Source organism: Eleutherodactylus coqui, chromosome 8, assembly GCF_035609145.1.
Source record: "Eleutherodactylus coqui strain aEleCoq1 chromosome 8, aEleCoq1.hap1, whole genome shotgun sequence".
Classification (NCBI taxonomy): domain Eukaryota; kingdom Metazoa; phylum Chordata; class Amphibia; order Anura; family Eleutherodactylidae; genus Eleutherodactylus; species Eleutherodactylus coqui.
In genome coordinates, this window is record NC_089844.1 from 196657622 (window position 1) to 196673172 (window position 15551).

General features: G+C 49.8%; 1 protein-coding gene across 1 annotated transcript in view; it reads right to left on the reverse strand.

Annotated features, from left to right (window-relative positions):
- LOC136577726 (uncharacterized) overlaps positions 1–11374 on the reverse strand; it is a 33113-nt gene extending 21739 nt beyond the window's left edge. The window contains exons 1-4 of the mRNA XM_066577650.1: positions 11352–11374; positions 3766–4047; positions 2346–2540; positions 886–920 (exon numbers count right to left, since the gene is read on the reverse strand). Of these exons, the coding sequence (XP_066433747.1) occupies positions 886–920; positions 2346–2540; positions 3766–4027 (492 nt within the window). The 5' untranslated portion in view covers positions 4028–4047; positions 11352–11374. The remainder of the gene's footprint in view (positions 1–885; positions 921–2345; positions 2541–3765; positions 4048–11351) is intronic.
- Between the last annotated feature and the right edge of the window lie 4177 nt (positions 11375–15551).

The following is a 15551-nucleotide window of genomic DNA, read 5'->3' on the forward strand; positions in this document are numbered from 1 at the left end:
TACTCTCGGTATTTGCGAAGGCATGAGCGCAACCTACACTTGTCCACTGTGCAAAAAAATTGTGCAGAAGCGAGTGTATTACGTGATGTGCTCATCTGTTAAAATCTAATAGTGACTAGAAGTCTGAGGTTTTACATTACGAAGCATCACGTTACAGTGTCTCACATCTGTCCCCATGTGTTACATATGTCCCTGTGTCACAGCATTCCCAATCTCACATTGGTCACTGGCTATCACATGGGTCACTGGCTGTCACTTTGGTCTCTGGCCTCTTCATTTTCATGGAAAGCCAATTCACTTATTTATTAGTATTTTTTGGAACTGGGAATGAGTCCTGTGTACAACCATGAGAGAACATACAAACTGCCTGCAGGTGACAAAGATAACCATCATGACATAATTTATTGTACATTACAAAAATTGACCTTGTTTTTTGTTATACCATTCACGACCACATGGAAAGCTGTTATGACAGTCCCATAGAACACAATGTTCTGCATGAAGTGAATGAAATATAAGAGGAGGAAGGAGAGAGGAAGCAAAAGGAGGGCGATGTGTGCAGAGGATAGCAATACTCTAGATGGATAAATCAGCAATCTTGTATATAAAGTTTGATTATTCTGTACCATAATCCACCACTTCCTGAAGGGAAACAAGTCACATCTAGTTTTAGATCAAGGTTCTCAAGCTTGTTTCAAAAACATCATCCACTCTAGATATACAGAAATCTGGACCTTCTATAGGGATTAGTGAGCACAAATGTACGAGCAGTGCCCCCTAGTGGAAATGATAAGGAGTGAAAGTGTCATTGTCAAGGACAAATTGTGGACAAGTCAATGGTGAAGACGTTATGTGGACAAGGGGATGTTTAGGTCTACTACTTACCAGGACGCTCCTCATCAGCTCATTGCTATTTGAATCTGTAGAAACATAGACGAGACTGGAGGTCAGATGAGACGTTATCCCAACACAAGTCCTAGGCTATATTAGATCGATGGCTGCTCTTCACAGGACTCTGTTAGGAGGACAACAGAGTACTGTTGTATCTTGTCTCCACCAGAAGAATGGGTGGAGACAAGCTGAACGCCTACAACTTTATCAGCTGGGCCAGAGAATCCGCTGGCCTGTGCTCGTAGCTCCGCTGTCATAATTTCCGCGACGACCTTCTTCCCTTCCACCTTTGGCGGTTTAAGTCCCCCCCCCCATCCTCCTCATCCATTGCATTCCCCCGCTGTCAATATCCTGGGGCAGCAACCCCTCAAGCAGGCACCGCTGGGGGCTCATAGGTCTGCAGGGATACTTCCCCCGGCGACCTTCCCTGGTGACGTCGGTGCTGTAATTTCCCCCTTCGATGCATTTCCCCACTGTCACTGCCCCCGGCGCTCTGCCTTCTTCTCCCGTTCCTGCTCCGCTGAGGTCGGTCACCCGCTGTCAGTCTCCTCACTGGCGACATATAATGCTTGCAATATGTGACGGCACCAAGGAGACTGACAGCGCAAGAGCCGGGAAGAGGACAAGGGAGAGCGGCGGAGTGTCACTGCCCCCGGTGCTCTGCCTTCTTCTTCCATCCCTGCTCCGCCGCAGTCTAGTGCAGAAGCCCATAAAGGCACAAGGAAGAGCGAACCTGGCGTCAGTGGCACAATGAGGCGGGAGGGGACATAATGGAAACCCATTCTCTGGCCCAGCCAATCAAATTGTGGGCCTTGCTTGTGGGCGTGCAGCTTGTCTCCACCCATTCTTCTGGTGGAGACAAGATACAACAGTAATGGACCACAGATGGAAGCATCTGGAGCAGGGACCCAACCATGATCACAATAAATCTCCATCGCTCAGTGATGAGGTCATAGACACTCTTCCATCCACCAAACAGAAGGGGTCTTCATCCCCCTTCTGAGGCTTCCATGTTTGTCTTAGCTAATCAGATAGAGGTTACGCCCTGCCCCCTGTCTATAAGGTAAAGATGTTGTAGTAGACATAAGGGCGGCTTCACACGAGCGTAATTCGCTGCTTGTGAGAGACATTTGCAAGGTACGTAGCAAGTACGCAATGACATTGCCTACTTACTACGTGCGCCAATCACCATGCACTATCTTGGCATATATGTTCCAAATTAGAACATGATGCAATCTTTCTTATGCGTGTATTTTGCGCAATATGTGTGAGCGGAAACATGGGAGCCTATGGCAGATTGTATGTGTATTACATACACAAAAACCCACATGTAATAAGCTGTCGCCACACGCTAGTGTAGAGGAGGCCTAAAGAGGAGAGCTGGCTTATATATGGGTTGTTACTAACTTAGCTTGTGCTGTGACTGCTCGCTGGGAGAGGAGGGAAGGTGCTACCTTTTCTTTGGATGTGAGATGATATTTTCTGCAGCTTCTCATTCAGAAGATTCCTTGAATTTTTATCTGTTTTGCTAAATAGGTAAAAATCAGCAGCCATTTCATCAATAAGAGGCTGGCTCCCGAGAATCCTCATCTTCAGCTCTGGAGAGCTGATGTCCAGGTCATCGGCCACCACCAGCACGTTCTTCTTTCCTTCAGTAATAAGACATTATAAGATTGTGACAGAGGCAAAAACACTATGATGTGGGTGCGTAGAATGAAACATCATAGTTAGGCTGAGTGTCAACGGGCAAGACAGACTATTGCAAGCGATATTCGGCCACAGGGGAGCCCTAATGTCACCGCGATTTTCCACTATGAACCTATCTAAGGCCCCCTGTCCATGGGCGATGCGAAGTCCCGTGGGAGATCTCCGCCGCGGCAGCCGCCGCTCGGGAGCAGGAGCCGCCGCCGATTCTCTGCCGGTCAGCCCTATCTGATAGGGTCCGCCTATCAGATAGGGCTGACCGGCCTCCAAATTGCCCGCCGTGAGCAGAGAATCGCAATGATTCTCCACTCATGGACAGGTGCTGGCGCTTTCCATAGCAATGCTATGGATAACTATGGAAAGCGTCAGCCGGCGTGATTCCCTCAGCCACATGTAAAGTCATCCGTATTACAAATCGTCATCTCACGCTCTGGCTTGCATGTGGAGGAATCTCCCGCTCCGACCCCACATGTGAGGGAATCTCCCACTCCGACCCCCTGATGTGAGGGAATCTCCAGCTCTGACCCCTCGTGTGGGGGAATCTCCCGCTCCGACCCCTCGTGTGGGGGAATCTCCCGCTCCGACCCCTCGTGTGGGGGAATCTCCCGCTCCGACCCCTCACGTGGGGGAATCTCCCGCTCCGACCCCTCACGTGGGGGAATCTCCCGCTCCGACCCCTCACGTGGGGGAATCTCCCGCTCCGACCCCCTGATGTGAGGGAATCTCCAGCTCTGACCCCGCATGTAAAGGAATCTCCCGCACCGACCCTTCATGTGAGGGAATCTCCCGCTCCGACCCCTCGTGTGGGGGAATCTCCCGCTCCGACCCCTCGTGTGGGGGAATCTCCCGCTCCGACCCCTCGTGTGGGGGAATCTCCCGCTCCGACCCCTCGTGTGGGGGAATCTCCCGCTCCGACCCCTCGTGTGGGGGAATCTCCCGCTCCGACCGCTCACGTGGGGGAATCTCCCGCTCCGACCCATCATGTGGGGGAATCTCCCGCTCCGACCGCTCACGTGGGGGAATCTCCCACTCTGACCCCTCACGTGGGGGAATTTCCTTCTCTATTCTCTCAGTGGGGAATCTCCTGCTTTCATATTTTACACTCATGCGAGAAATCTGTGGCTCCGACCTCTCAGTTGGGAAGTTCCTGATACTCCAGCCTGTTCTTACCCAACGTCTGGGAGAGACATCTGAGCTCCTCGTCATACAGGGAGTCGGTCACGTCGGTGATGTTGACTCTCCCCCTGTCCTTGGAATGATAAAGGATGGCAAAGTGACAGCGGGACGCCTCTTCTTGGAGCCTCTGGTAGCCATTGTTGGTTATGCTGAAGCTTCTCACCTCTGTAACGCAGTCCTCACCCTTCAAGAAGTCACTGAGGAACCGGAAGGAGTTGGGAGCTTCCCGGGAGAAGATCCCAACCACCCGCTTCATGGTCAGGCTGTTCTGGAGTACTGAGGAGAACATCGAAGAGTCAGGCTCAGAGGAAAGAGAGGCCACAGCAATCATCAAAACATCATAATACACACCTCAGCTGCTGCAGAGCCTCATAATTTACCTCAGCTGCTGCAGAACCTCACAATAAAAGTCCACATTGCTGCAGAACCTCACAATACACACCTCAGCTGCTGCAGAACCTCATAATACACACCTCAGCTGCTGCAGAACCTCGTAATACACACCTCAGCCGCTGCAGAGCCTCATAATACACACCTCAGCTGCTGCAGAACCTCACAATACACACCTCAGCTGCTGCAGAGCCTCAAAATACACACTGCAGCTGCTGCAGAACCTCATAATACAAACATCAGCTGCTGCAGAACCAAACAATAAAAGTCCTCATTGCTGCAGAACCTCACAATACACACCTTAGCTGCTGCAGAACCTCATAATACACACCTCAGCTGCTGCAGAACCTCACAATACAAACCTCAGCTGCTGCAGAGCCTCACAATGCAAGTCCTCATTGCTGCAGTACCTCACAATAAACCCCTCAGCTGCTGCAGAACATCATAATAAACCACAGCTGCTGCAGAACCTCAAACTAATAATAATAATAAATAATCTTTATTTGTATGGCGCCAACTTATTCCGCAGCTGCTGCAGAACTTCACAATACAAGACCTCATTGCTGCAGAGCCTCATAATACACACCTCAGCTGCTGCAGAACCTTATAATACACACCTCAGCTGCTGCACAGCCTCATCATACACACGTAAGCTGCTGCAGAGCCTCATAATACACATCTCAACTGCTGCAGAACCTCATAATACACATCTCAGTTGCTGCAGAACCTCACAATACAAGTCCACATTGCTGCAGTACCTCACAATACACACCTCAGCTGCTGCAGAACATCATAATACACCTCAGCTGCTGCAGAACCTCATCAGACACACTTCAGCTGCTGCAGAACTTCACAATACAAGTCCTCATTGCTGCAGAACCTCATAATACATGCCTCAGCTGTTGCAGAACCTCATAATGCACAGCTCAACTGCTGCAGAGCCTCATAATACAGACCTCAACTGCTGCAGAGCCTCATAATACACACCTCAGCTGCTGCAGAACCTTACAATACAAGTCTACATTGCTGCAAAACCTCATAATACACACCTCAGCTGCTGCAGAGCCTCATAATACAAACCTCAACTGCTGCAGACCCCCATAATACACACCTCAACTGCTGCAAACCCTCATAATACACATCTCAGCTGCTGCAGAACCTCATAATACACCTCAGCTGCTGCAGAACCTCACAATACAAGTCTACATTGCTGCAAAACCTCACAGCACACATCTCAGCTGCTGCAGAGCCCCATAATACACACCTAAAAATACTGCAGAACTTCATAATACAAACCTCAACTGCTGCAAACCCGCATAATACACATCTCAACTGCTGCAGAACCTCACAATACACACCACATCTGCTGCAGAGCCTCATAATACACACCTCAACTGCTGCAGAGCCTCATAATACACACCTCAACTGCTGCAGAGCCTCATAATACATACCTCAGCTGCTGCAGAGCCTCATAATACACACCTCAACTGCTGCAGAGCCTCATAATACACACCTCAACTGCTGCAGAGCCTCATAATACACACCTCAACTGCTGCAGAGCCTCATAATACACACCTCAACTGCTGCAGAGCCTCATAATACACATCTCAGCTGCTGCAGAACCTAACAATATATACCTCAGCTGCTGCAGAACCTCATAATACACACCTCAACTGCTGCAGAACCTCATAATACACACCTCAACTGCTGCAGAACCTCATAATACACACCTCAACTGCTGCAGAGCCTCATAATACATACCTCAGCTGCTGCAAGACCTCATAATACACACCTCAGCTGCTGCAGAGCCTCATAATACACACCTCAACTGCTGCAGAGCCTCATAATACATACCTCAGCTGCTGCAAGACCTCATAATACACACCTCAGCTGCTGCAGAGCCTCATAATACACACCTCAACTGCTGCAGAGCCTCATAATACACACTTAAGCTGCTGCAGAACCTCATATTACATACCTCAGCTGCTGCAGAACCTCACAATACACCTCAGGTGCTGCAGAAACTCACAATACACCTCAGCTGCTGCAAAACCTCACAATACACATCTCAGATGCTGCAGAACCTCATAATACACACGTCAGCTGCTGCAAAGCCTCATTATACACACCTCAGCTGCTGCAGAACCTCATAATACACACCTCAGCTGCTGCAGAAACTCACAATACAAGTCCTTGTTGCTGCAGTACCTCACAATACACATCTCAGCTGCTGCAGAACATCATAATATACCTCAGCTGCTGCATAACCACATAATACATGCCTCAGCTGTTGCAGAGCCTCATAATACACACCTCAACTGCTGCAGAACCTCATAATACACCTCAGCTGCTGCAGAACCTCATAATACACACCTCAACTGCTGCAGAGCCTCATAATACACACCTCAACTGCTGCAGAGCCTCATAATACATACCTCAGCTGCTGCAGAGCCTCATAATACACACCTCAACTGCTGCAGAGCCTCATAATACACACCTCAGCTGCTGCAGAACCTCACAATACACACCACATCTGCTGCAGAGCCTCATAATACACACCTCAACTGCTGCAGAGCCTCATAATACACACCTCAACTGCTGCAGAGCCTCATAATACATACCTCAGCTGCTGCAGAGCCTCATAATACACACCTCAACTGCTGCAGAGCCTCATAATACACACCTCAACTGCTGCAGAGCCTCATAATACATACCTCAGCTGCTGCAGAGCCTCATAATACACACATCAACTGCTGCAGAGCCTCAAAATACACACTGCAGCTGCTGCAGAACCTCATAATACACAGCTCAACTGCTGCAGAGCCTCATAATACACACTTAAGCTGCTGCAAGACCTCATAATACACACCTCAGCTGCTGCAGAACCTCATAATACATACCTCAGCTGCTGCAGAGCCTCATAATACACACCTCAACTGCTGCAGAGCCTCATAATACATACCTCAGCTGCTGCAAGACCTCATAATACACACCTCAGCTGCTGCAGAGCCTCATAATACACACCTCAACTGCTGCAGAGCCTCATAATACACACTTAAGCTGCTGCAGAACCTCATATTACATACCTCAGCTGCTGCAGAACCTCACAATACACCTCAGGTGCTGCAGAAACTCACAATACACCTCAGCTGCTGCAAAACCTCATAATACACATCTCAGATGCTGCAGAACCTCATAATACACACGTCAGCTGCTGCAAAGCCTCATTATACACACCTCAGCTGCTGCAGAACCTCATAATACACACCTCAGCTGCTACAGAAACTCACAATACAAGTCCTTGTTGCTGCAGTACCTCACAATACACATCTCAGCTGCTGCAGAACATCATAATATACCTCAGCTGCTGCATAACCACATAATACATGCCTCAGCTGTTGCAGAGCCTCATAATACACACCTCAACTGCTGCAGAACCTCATAATACACCTCAGCTGCTGCAGAACCTTACAATACAAGTCCACATTGCTGCAACACCTCACAGTACACATCTCAGCTGCTGTAAAGCCTCATAATACACACCTCAGCTGCTGCAGAACCTTATAATACACATCTCAGCTGCTGCAGAACCTCATAATACACAGCTCAGCTGCTGCAGAACCTCATAATACACACCTCAGCTGCTGCAGAGCCTCATAATACACATCTCAGCTGCTGCAGAACCTCATAATACACACCTGAGCTACTGCAGAACCTCATAATACACACCTCAGCTGCTGCAGAACCTCATAATGCACACCTCAACTGCTACAGAGCCTCATAATACACATCTCAGCTGCTGCAGAACCTTACAATACAAGTCCACATTGCTGCAAAACCTCACAGTACACATCTCAGCTGCTGCAGAACCTCATAATATACACCTCAACTGCTGCAGAGCCTCATAATACACATCTCAGCTGCTGCAGAACCTCATAATACACACCTCAGCTACTGCAGAACCTCATAATACACACCTCAACTGCTGCAGACCCTCATAATACACACCTCAACTGCTGCAGAGCCTCATAATACACACTTAAGCAGCTGCAAGACCTCATAATACACATATCAGCTGCTGCAGAACCTCATAATACACACTTAAGCTGCTGCAAGACCTTATAATACACATCTCAGCTGCTGCAGAACCTCATAATAAATACCTCAACTGCTGCAGAACCTTATTATTCAACTCAGCTGCTGCAGAACCTCATAACACAGGTCCACATTGCTGCAAAACCTCATAATACACATCTCAGATGCTGCAGAACCTCACAATACACACCTCAGCTACTGCAGAACCTCATAATACATGCCTCAACTGCTGCAGAACCTCATAATACACACCTCAACTGCTGCAGAGCCTCATAATACATACCTCAGCTGCTGCAGAGCCTCATAATACACATATCAGCTGCTGCCGAACCTCATAATACACACCTGAGCTACTGCAGAACCTCATAATACACACATCAACTGCTGCAGAGCCTCATAATACACATCTCAGCTGCTGCAGAACCTTACAATACACACCACATCTGCTGCAGAGCCTCATAATACACACCTCAGCTGCTGCAGAACCTCATAATACACATCTCAGCTGCTGCAGACTCTCATAATACACACCTCAACTGCTGCAGAGCCTCATAATACACATCTCAGCTGCTGCAGAACCTCATAATACATACCTCAACTGCTGCAGACCCTCATAATACACACCTCAACTGCTGCAGAGCCTCATAATACACACCTCAGCTGCTGCAGAACCTCATAATACACACCTCAACTGCTGCAGAACCTCATAATACACACCTCAACTGCTGCAGACCCTCATAATACACACCTCAGCTGCTGCAGACCCTCATAATACACACCTCAACTGCTGCAGACCCTCATAATACACACCTCAACTGCTGCAGAACCTCACAATACACACCTCAGCTGCTGCAGAGCCTCATAATACACACCTCGACTGCTGCAGAGCCTCATAATACATACCTCAGCTGCTGCAGAGCCTCATAATACACACTTAAGCTGCTGAAGAACCTCATAATACACACCTCAGCTACTGCAGACCCTCATAATACACACCTCAGCTGCTGCAGAGCCTCATAATACACACTTAAGCTGCTGCAGAGCCTCATAATACACACTTAAGCTGCTGCAAGACCTTATAATACACATCTCAGCTGCTGCAAAACCTTATTATTCAACTCAGCTGCCGCAGAACCTCACAATACAGGTCCACATTGCTGCAAAACCTCATAATACACATCTCAGATGCTGCAGAACCTCACAATACACACCTCAGCTGCTGCAGACCCTCATAATACACACCTCAGCTGCTGCAGAACCTAACAATACATACCTCAGCTGCTGCAGAACCTCATAATACACACCTCAACTGCTGCAGAACCTCATAATACATACCTCAGCTGCCGCAGAGCCTCATAATACACATCTCAGCTGCTGCAGAACCTCATAATACACACCTCAGCTACTGCAGAACCTCATAATACACACCTCAACTGCTGCAGACCCTCATAATACACACCTCAGCTGCTGCAGAACCTCATAATACACACCTCAACTGCTGCAGAGCCTCATAATACACACCTCGACTGCTGCAGAGCCTCATAATACACATCTCAGCTGCTGCAGAACCTAACAATATATACCTCAGCTGCTGCAGAACCTCATAATACACACCTCAACTGCTGCAGAACCTCATAATACACACCTCAACTGCTGCAGAACCTCATAATACACACCTCAACTGCCGCAGAGCCTCATAATACACATCTCAGCTGCTGCAAAACCTCCTAATACACACCTCAACTGCCGCAGAGCCTCATAATACATACCTCAGCTGCTGCAGAACCTCATAATACACACCTCAACTGCTGCAGACCCTCATAATACACACCTCAGCTGCTGCAGAACCTCATAATACACACCTCAACTGCTGCAGAGCCTCATAATACACACTTAAGCTGCTGTAGAGCCTCACAATACACACCTCAGCTGCTGCAGAGCCTCATAATACACACTTAAGCTGCTGCAAGACCTTATAATACACATCTCAGCTGCTGCAGAACTTCATAATACACACCTCATCTGCTGCAGAACCTCACAATACACACCTCAGCTGCTGCAGAACCTAACAATACATACCTCAGCTGCTGCAGAACTTCATAATACACACCTCAACTGCTGCAGAACCTCATAATACACACCTCAACTGCTGCAGAGCCTCATAATACACACCTCAGCTGCTGCAGAACCTAACAATACATACCTCAGCTTCTGCAGAACCTAACAATACATACCTCAGCTGCTGCAGAACTTCATAATACACACCTCATCTGCTGCAGAACCTCACAATACACACCTCAGCTGCTGCAGAACCTAACAATACATACCTCAGCTGCTGCAGAACTTCATAATACACACCTCAACTGCTGCAGAACCTCATAATACATACCTCAGCTGCCGCAGAGCCTCATAATACACATCCCAGCTGCTGCCGAACCTCATAATACACACCTGAGCTACTGCAGAACCTCATAATACATACCTCAACTGCTGCAGAGCCTCATAATACATACCTCAACTGCTGCAGAGCCTCATAATACATACCTCAACTGCTGCAGAGCCTCATAATACACATCTCAGCGGCTGCAGAACCTTTCAATACAAGTCCACATTGCTGCAAAACCTCACAGTACACACCTCAGCTGCTGCAAAGCCTCATAATACACACCTCAGCTGCTGCAGAACCTCATAATACACACCTCAGCTGCTGCAGAACCTCACAATACACACCTCAGCTCCTGCAGACCCTCATAATACACAGCTCATCTGCTGCAGAACCTCACAATACACACCTCAGCTGCTGCAGAACCTAACAATACATACCTCAGCTGCTGCAGAACCTCATAATACACACCTCAACTGCTGCAGAACCTCATAATACACACCTCAACTGCTGCAGAGCCTCATAATACATACCTCAGCTGCTGCAGAACCTCACAATACACACCTCAGCTGCTGCAGAGGCTCATAATACACACCTCAGCTGCTGCAGAACCTCATAATACACCTCAGCTGCTGCAGAACCTCATAATATCTGTCAGCTACTGCAGTGGAGTATCATCCCACATTGGTAACCGTCCCCTGCCCGGTGATACCTGCCCGCTCTGCTGCTTCACAGACTTCCTGCTCTTCCTCCTCCTCTTTTATTAAAGGAAAGTGAAAATGAAAGCTTCTCGTTCTTGGAGGTACTTTACCCCGTGCCCTGTGGACTCGCTATATCACATGAGACTGCTTAAAGGGCCAGTACACCCACAATCCCTATATCTGAATACAAGCTATTGCTCTCTGTTATCAGACATCGCTTACATATTTCTGGAAAGGATACAATTTTTTAAGTTCTTCTACTTTGAATCAGTAATAATGTTAATCTTGGTTGCAAGTTCTAGTTTCGCAGTGATAAGACGGCAGTGACCAGCTAAATGTTAGCAGTTACCAGTGACATTATGATAGTGACCATCGAGAGCGCACCGGTGACCGGTGACATTGCACTGGTGGTAAATACGAGTTTCCATCAACAATATGTGACTTTACACTAGTTTGCAGTGACATTTCATTAGTGACTGGTAATGTTTCACCAATTAACAGTGATAATATATTAGCTTCCAGTGATTTTAGAACACTTATACAGTATTATAGAAGCGCCGGAATATCAGCCGCAGGCGCATATATGTAGGCAGCACATGACGGGGTTAACGGGGAGGCTAGGGTTAACAGTAGTGTAGAGGTGGGGGGGGGGGGAGAATAGGGAGGGGGGAGCAGTTAGAAAGTGCGGGAAAAGCAGGAGGAAGAGTTTCAGTCGGCAGCAGAAGGAAGAAGGAGCAGAAGAGAAGAAGACGGAGACAGCGAGGAAGAAGAGAGAAGACACCGAGAGTTAAGAAGAGTGAAGACACCGAGAGTTAAGAAGAGTGAAGACACGGAGAGTTAAGAAGAGTGAAGACACCGTGAGCTAAGAAGAGTGAAGACACCGAGAGTTAAAAAGAGTGAAGACACGGAGAGTTAAGAAGAGAGAAGACACCGAGAGTTAAGAAGAGAGAAGACACCGAGAGTTAAGAAGAGTGAAGACACGGAGAGTTAAGAAGAGTGAAGACACCGTGAGCTAAGAAGAGTGAAGACACCGAGAGTTAAGAAGAGCGAAGACACCGAGAGTTAAGAAGAGTGAAGACAGCAGGAAGCACCGAAGAGCCCGAAGAGGAGCGTCTGGAAGAGCCCAGAAGAGGACTTACCGATGGACGCCGTCATGGAGAGGATCCGGGCAGCGGTGGAGGAGCGGGGCTTAGAATAGTTGGTGAGCATCCTGGACGGAGGGGCCCCTGGCCCGGAGCACGTGGGAGTGGGTCCGGCACAGCCTTCGGGAACGGAGGGAGCGGCGCCCGTGGTAGCAGCAGCAGCCCCGACGAGAGGAAGAGGACGGAGCCCGGCTGCTGCTGTGAGAAGTGCGCCGGAAGTAGCAGCGGGACAGAGGCCGGGGACTGGCAATGGCCGCAATGCCACAGCAGACGGGCGGCGCGGGGCGCCGGCAGCAGAGAGGAGAGAGCCGAGGCCACGGAGGCCTCGCGCTACGGCGCGTCTAAGCCCCAAGTTAACCCCTCAGCGTCGGCGCCCATCGAGAGTCCCTCACGGGCCCCTCCGGCTCCCAGCAGATTCCACAGCAGGTGGGGAGCGCAGGCCCGGGAGGAATCTCACCAGGCGGGTCAGCGCAGCGTCTGGCTCCAGGTCCCGTGCTGCCAGGGGGGCGGGGCCTGGCACCGGACTGTCGGCAGAGAGAGCTGGAGCAGCGTGGGGCCGCTTGCCGGGAGAGGTGGTGGTCGGCGAGCAGCCTCACAGTTTTCTTTCAGTCCTACAGGACGTGCGGCCCACGGGAGCCAGTTCGAGCGGAAGAGGAGCGGCTGTGACTCCGGTGGGGCGACTGCAGCCAGATGAGGACCTCGATTGCCAGCGCGGATCCGCTGGAGGGAGGATCGGCGGCTGGTGGGACTACAGCCCCTACGCAGCCAGGTGAGCGAACACACGGGGACACACATACTGCAGTTAGCCGCGTTGCGCCAGCGGCAGATAGTGTGTGTGTGGGGGGGGGGGACAGGGGGCGGGGGGGCGACGGTAGGCACTCGGGGCGCAGCGAGCGAGTTGGGGTTAATTTTAGGCAGATTATTGGAGCTTTGGCGCAAGCAAGAGACAGGGCCAGGGCCGTCGCCTCTATCTGCCTGGACTTTACCGTCCAATGCGTTGAGTGGTCGCGATAGCGACACGGGGGGAGTTGCGACGGGATCGTCGGTGGGGCAGCAAACAGCACCTGTTACGGTAGGCGTTCAGACAGATAACGACGGGGATGGGATTCGCCTGGATGACAGAGCGAAGGGGGAGGTGTACGTGTGCTTCGAGGGCCCCCTAGGTGCGCACTTGAAAAAGGAGGTCAGAGAAAAGATCTGGCGTGACGAATATGTTGAGATCTTTTCCCTTCTCCCTTTAGAAAAATTTAATTTGGATAAAGAGAAAAGGACGGAATACAAGAAGGAGGAGGAAGAGAAACGTCGGTGGCGACTGATTCCACAGACTTTCTCTAATTGGATGCAAGCTTTCGCTATTCTGGCCAGCGTTATAGGTGAAAAGGCGCCGGAGAATTGATCCGGCCTCTTTTGTTACCTCGATGCGATAGGTGAGGCGTACAGGGTGTACGGGGGCCAGACGTGGCTTAGGTATGACGAGCAGTTTCGTCAAAGAAAAGCGATCCAACCGTCTATTCGGTGGGATCAGAAAGACATAGGGCTGTGGTTGAGGGTAATGGCCCCAGTTAGGTTCGGGCAGCCCTTTCAGGGGGGGCCGGGACGAGCAGCTCGGCCAGCGGTTCCCAGGGAGGAAGTCAGGGCGGACAGTTGGGGAGTCATAGGCTCGGATTGTGTTGGCAGTTTAACGACGGCCAATGCAAATTCGGAAGTAGCTGCAGGTTCAAGCACGTTTGCTCCCTGTGTAACGCTACATCACACGGAGCAGCAAAGTGCTTTAAGAAGGGAAAAGGAAAGTTTTTCGGGGCAGCTGGAAAAAGGGATGACACCAGTGAAACTGGCAAAGATGGTGCCGTTTCTAAATAGGTACCCCGACCGAGATAAGGCGAGTTTATTGTTAGAAGGTTTTAGGGATGGTTTTAAAATTCCCGCCCCAGTTCATAGGGTTCCTGTTACTACAAAAAATTTACCGTCGGCGCTCCGGTACTCGGCGGTTGTAACAGAGAAATTGCGTAAGGAGGTTCAGTTAGGACGCATGGCGGGGCCGTTTAGCTCCCCTCCGGTTGCGGATTTGGTGGTTTCACCGCTTGGAGTGGTTCCTAAAAAAGAGCCAAACAAGTTCAGGCTCATACATCACTTGTCTTACCCTAAAGGGGCGTCAGTTAATGATGGTATCGATCCGGAAATATGTTCCGTGGTGTATACCTCTTTTGACGCCGCTACAAAATGGGTGCGCAAGTACGGGCAAGGGGCTAGGTTGGCTAAAGTGGACATTGAGTCCGCTTTTAGGTTACTCCCAGTGGCCCCAGAAAGTATTCGCTTGTTAGGCTGTTTTTGGGAAGGAAGTTACTTCGCGGATAGGTGTCTACCCATGGGCTGTTCTATTTCGTGCGCTTATTTTGAAGCATTCTGCTCATTTTTAGAATGGGTAGTTAGGGATTGCACAGGGATTAGGTCGGTTATCCATTATTTGGATGACTTCCTATGCATAGGTCCGGCAAGTTCGCCACTTTGCGCAAACTTGCTGGGGTCCCTTCAATGGGTTACCGGTCAGTTCGGGGTGCCTTTGGCACCAGGGAAGACCGAAGGGCCCACAACGTGTTTAAAGTTTCTGGGCATTACCTTTGACACCGTGGCAATGGAATGCAGGTTGCCCGAGGACAAAGTGGCGGAATTAAAGGCCGAGGTGAACAGGGCAAGGGTTGTCACAAAAGTTACGTTAAGAGAGCTGCAGTCGTTGTTAGGCAAGCTCAATTTCGCCTGTCGCATTATGCCGATGGGTCGGATTTTCAGTAGGAGATTAGCATCAGCCACAGCAGGGGTTCGGTTACCCCACCATTTTATACGGCTGGGCAAGGGCCACAAGAAGGACCTTGCAGTATGGGCGGCGTTTTTGGAAAACTATAACGGGAGGTCAGTGATGATGGAGGAGGTGGTGGACAATTTCGATCTGGAATTGTTTACCGACACCGCAGGAAGTTCGGGTTTTCGAGCATACTTTCAGGGCCGGTGGTGCGCGTCCGGGTGGCCGAGCGAATGGTTTTCGTCGGGTTTGGTAAAAAACCTGGTGCTGCT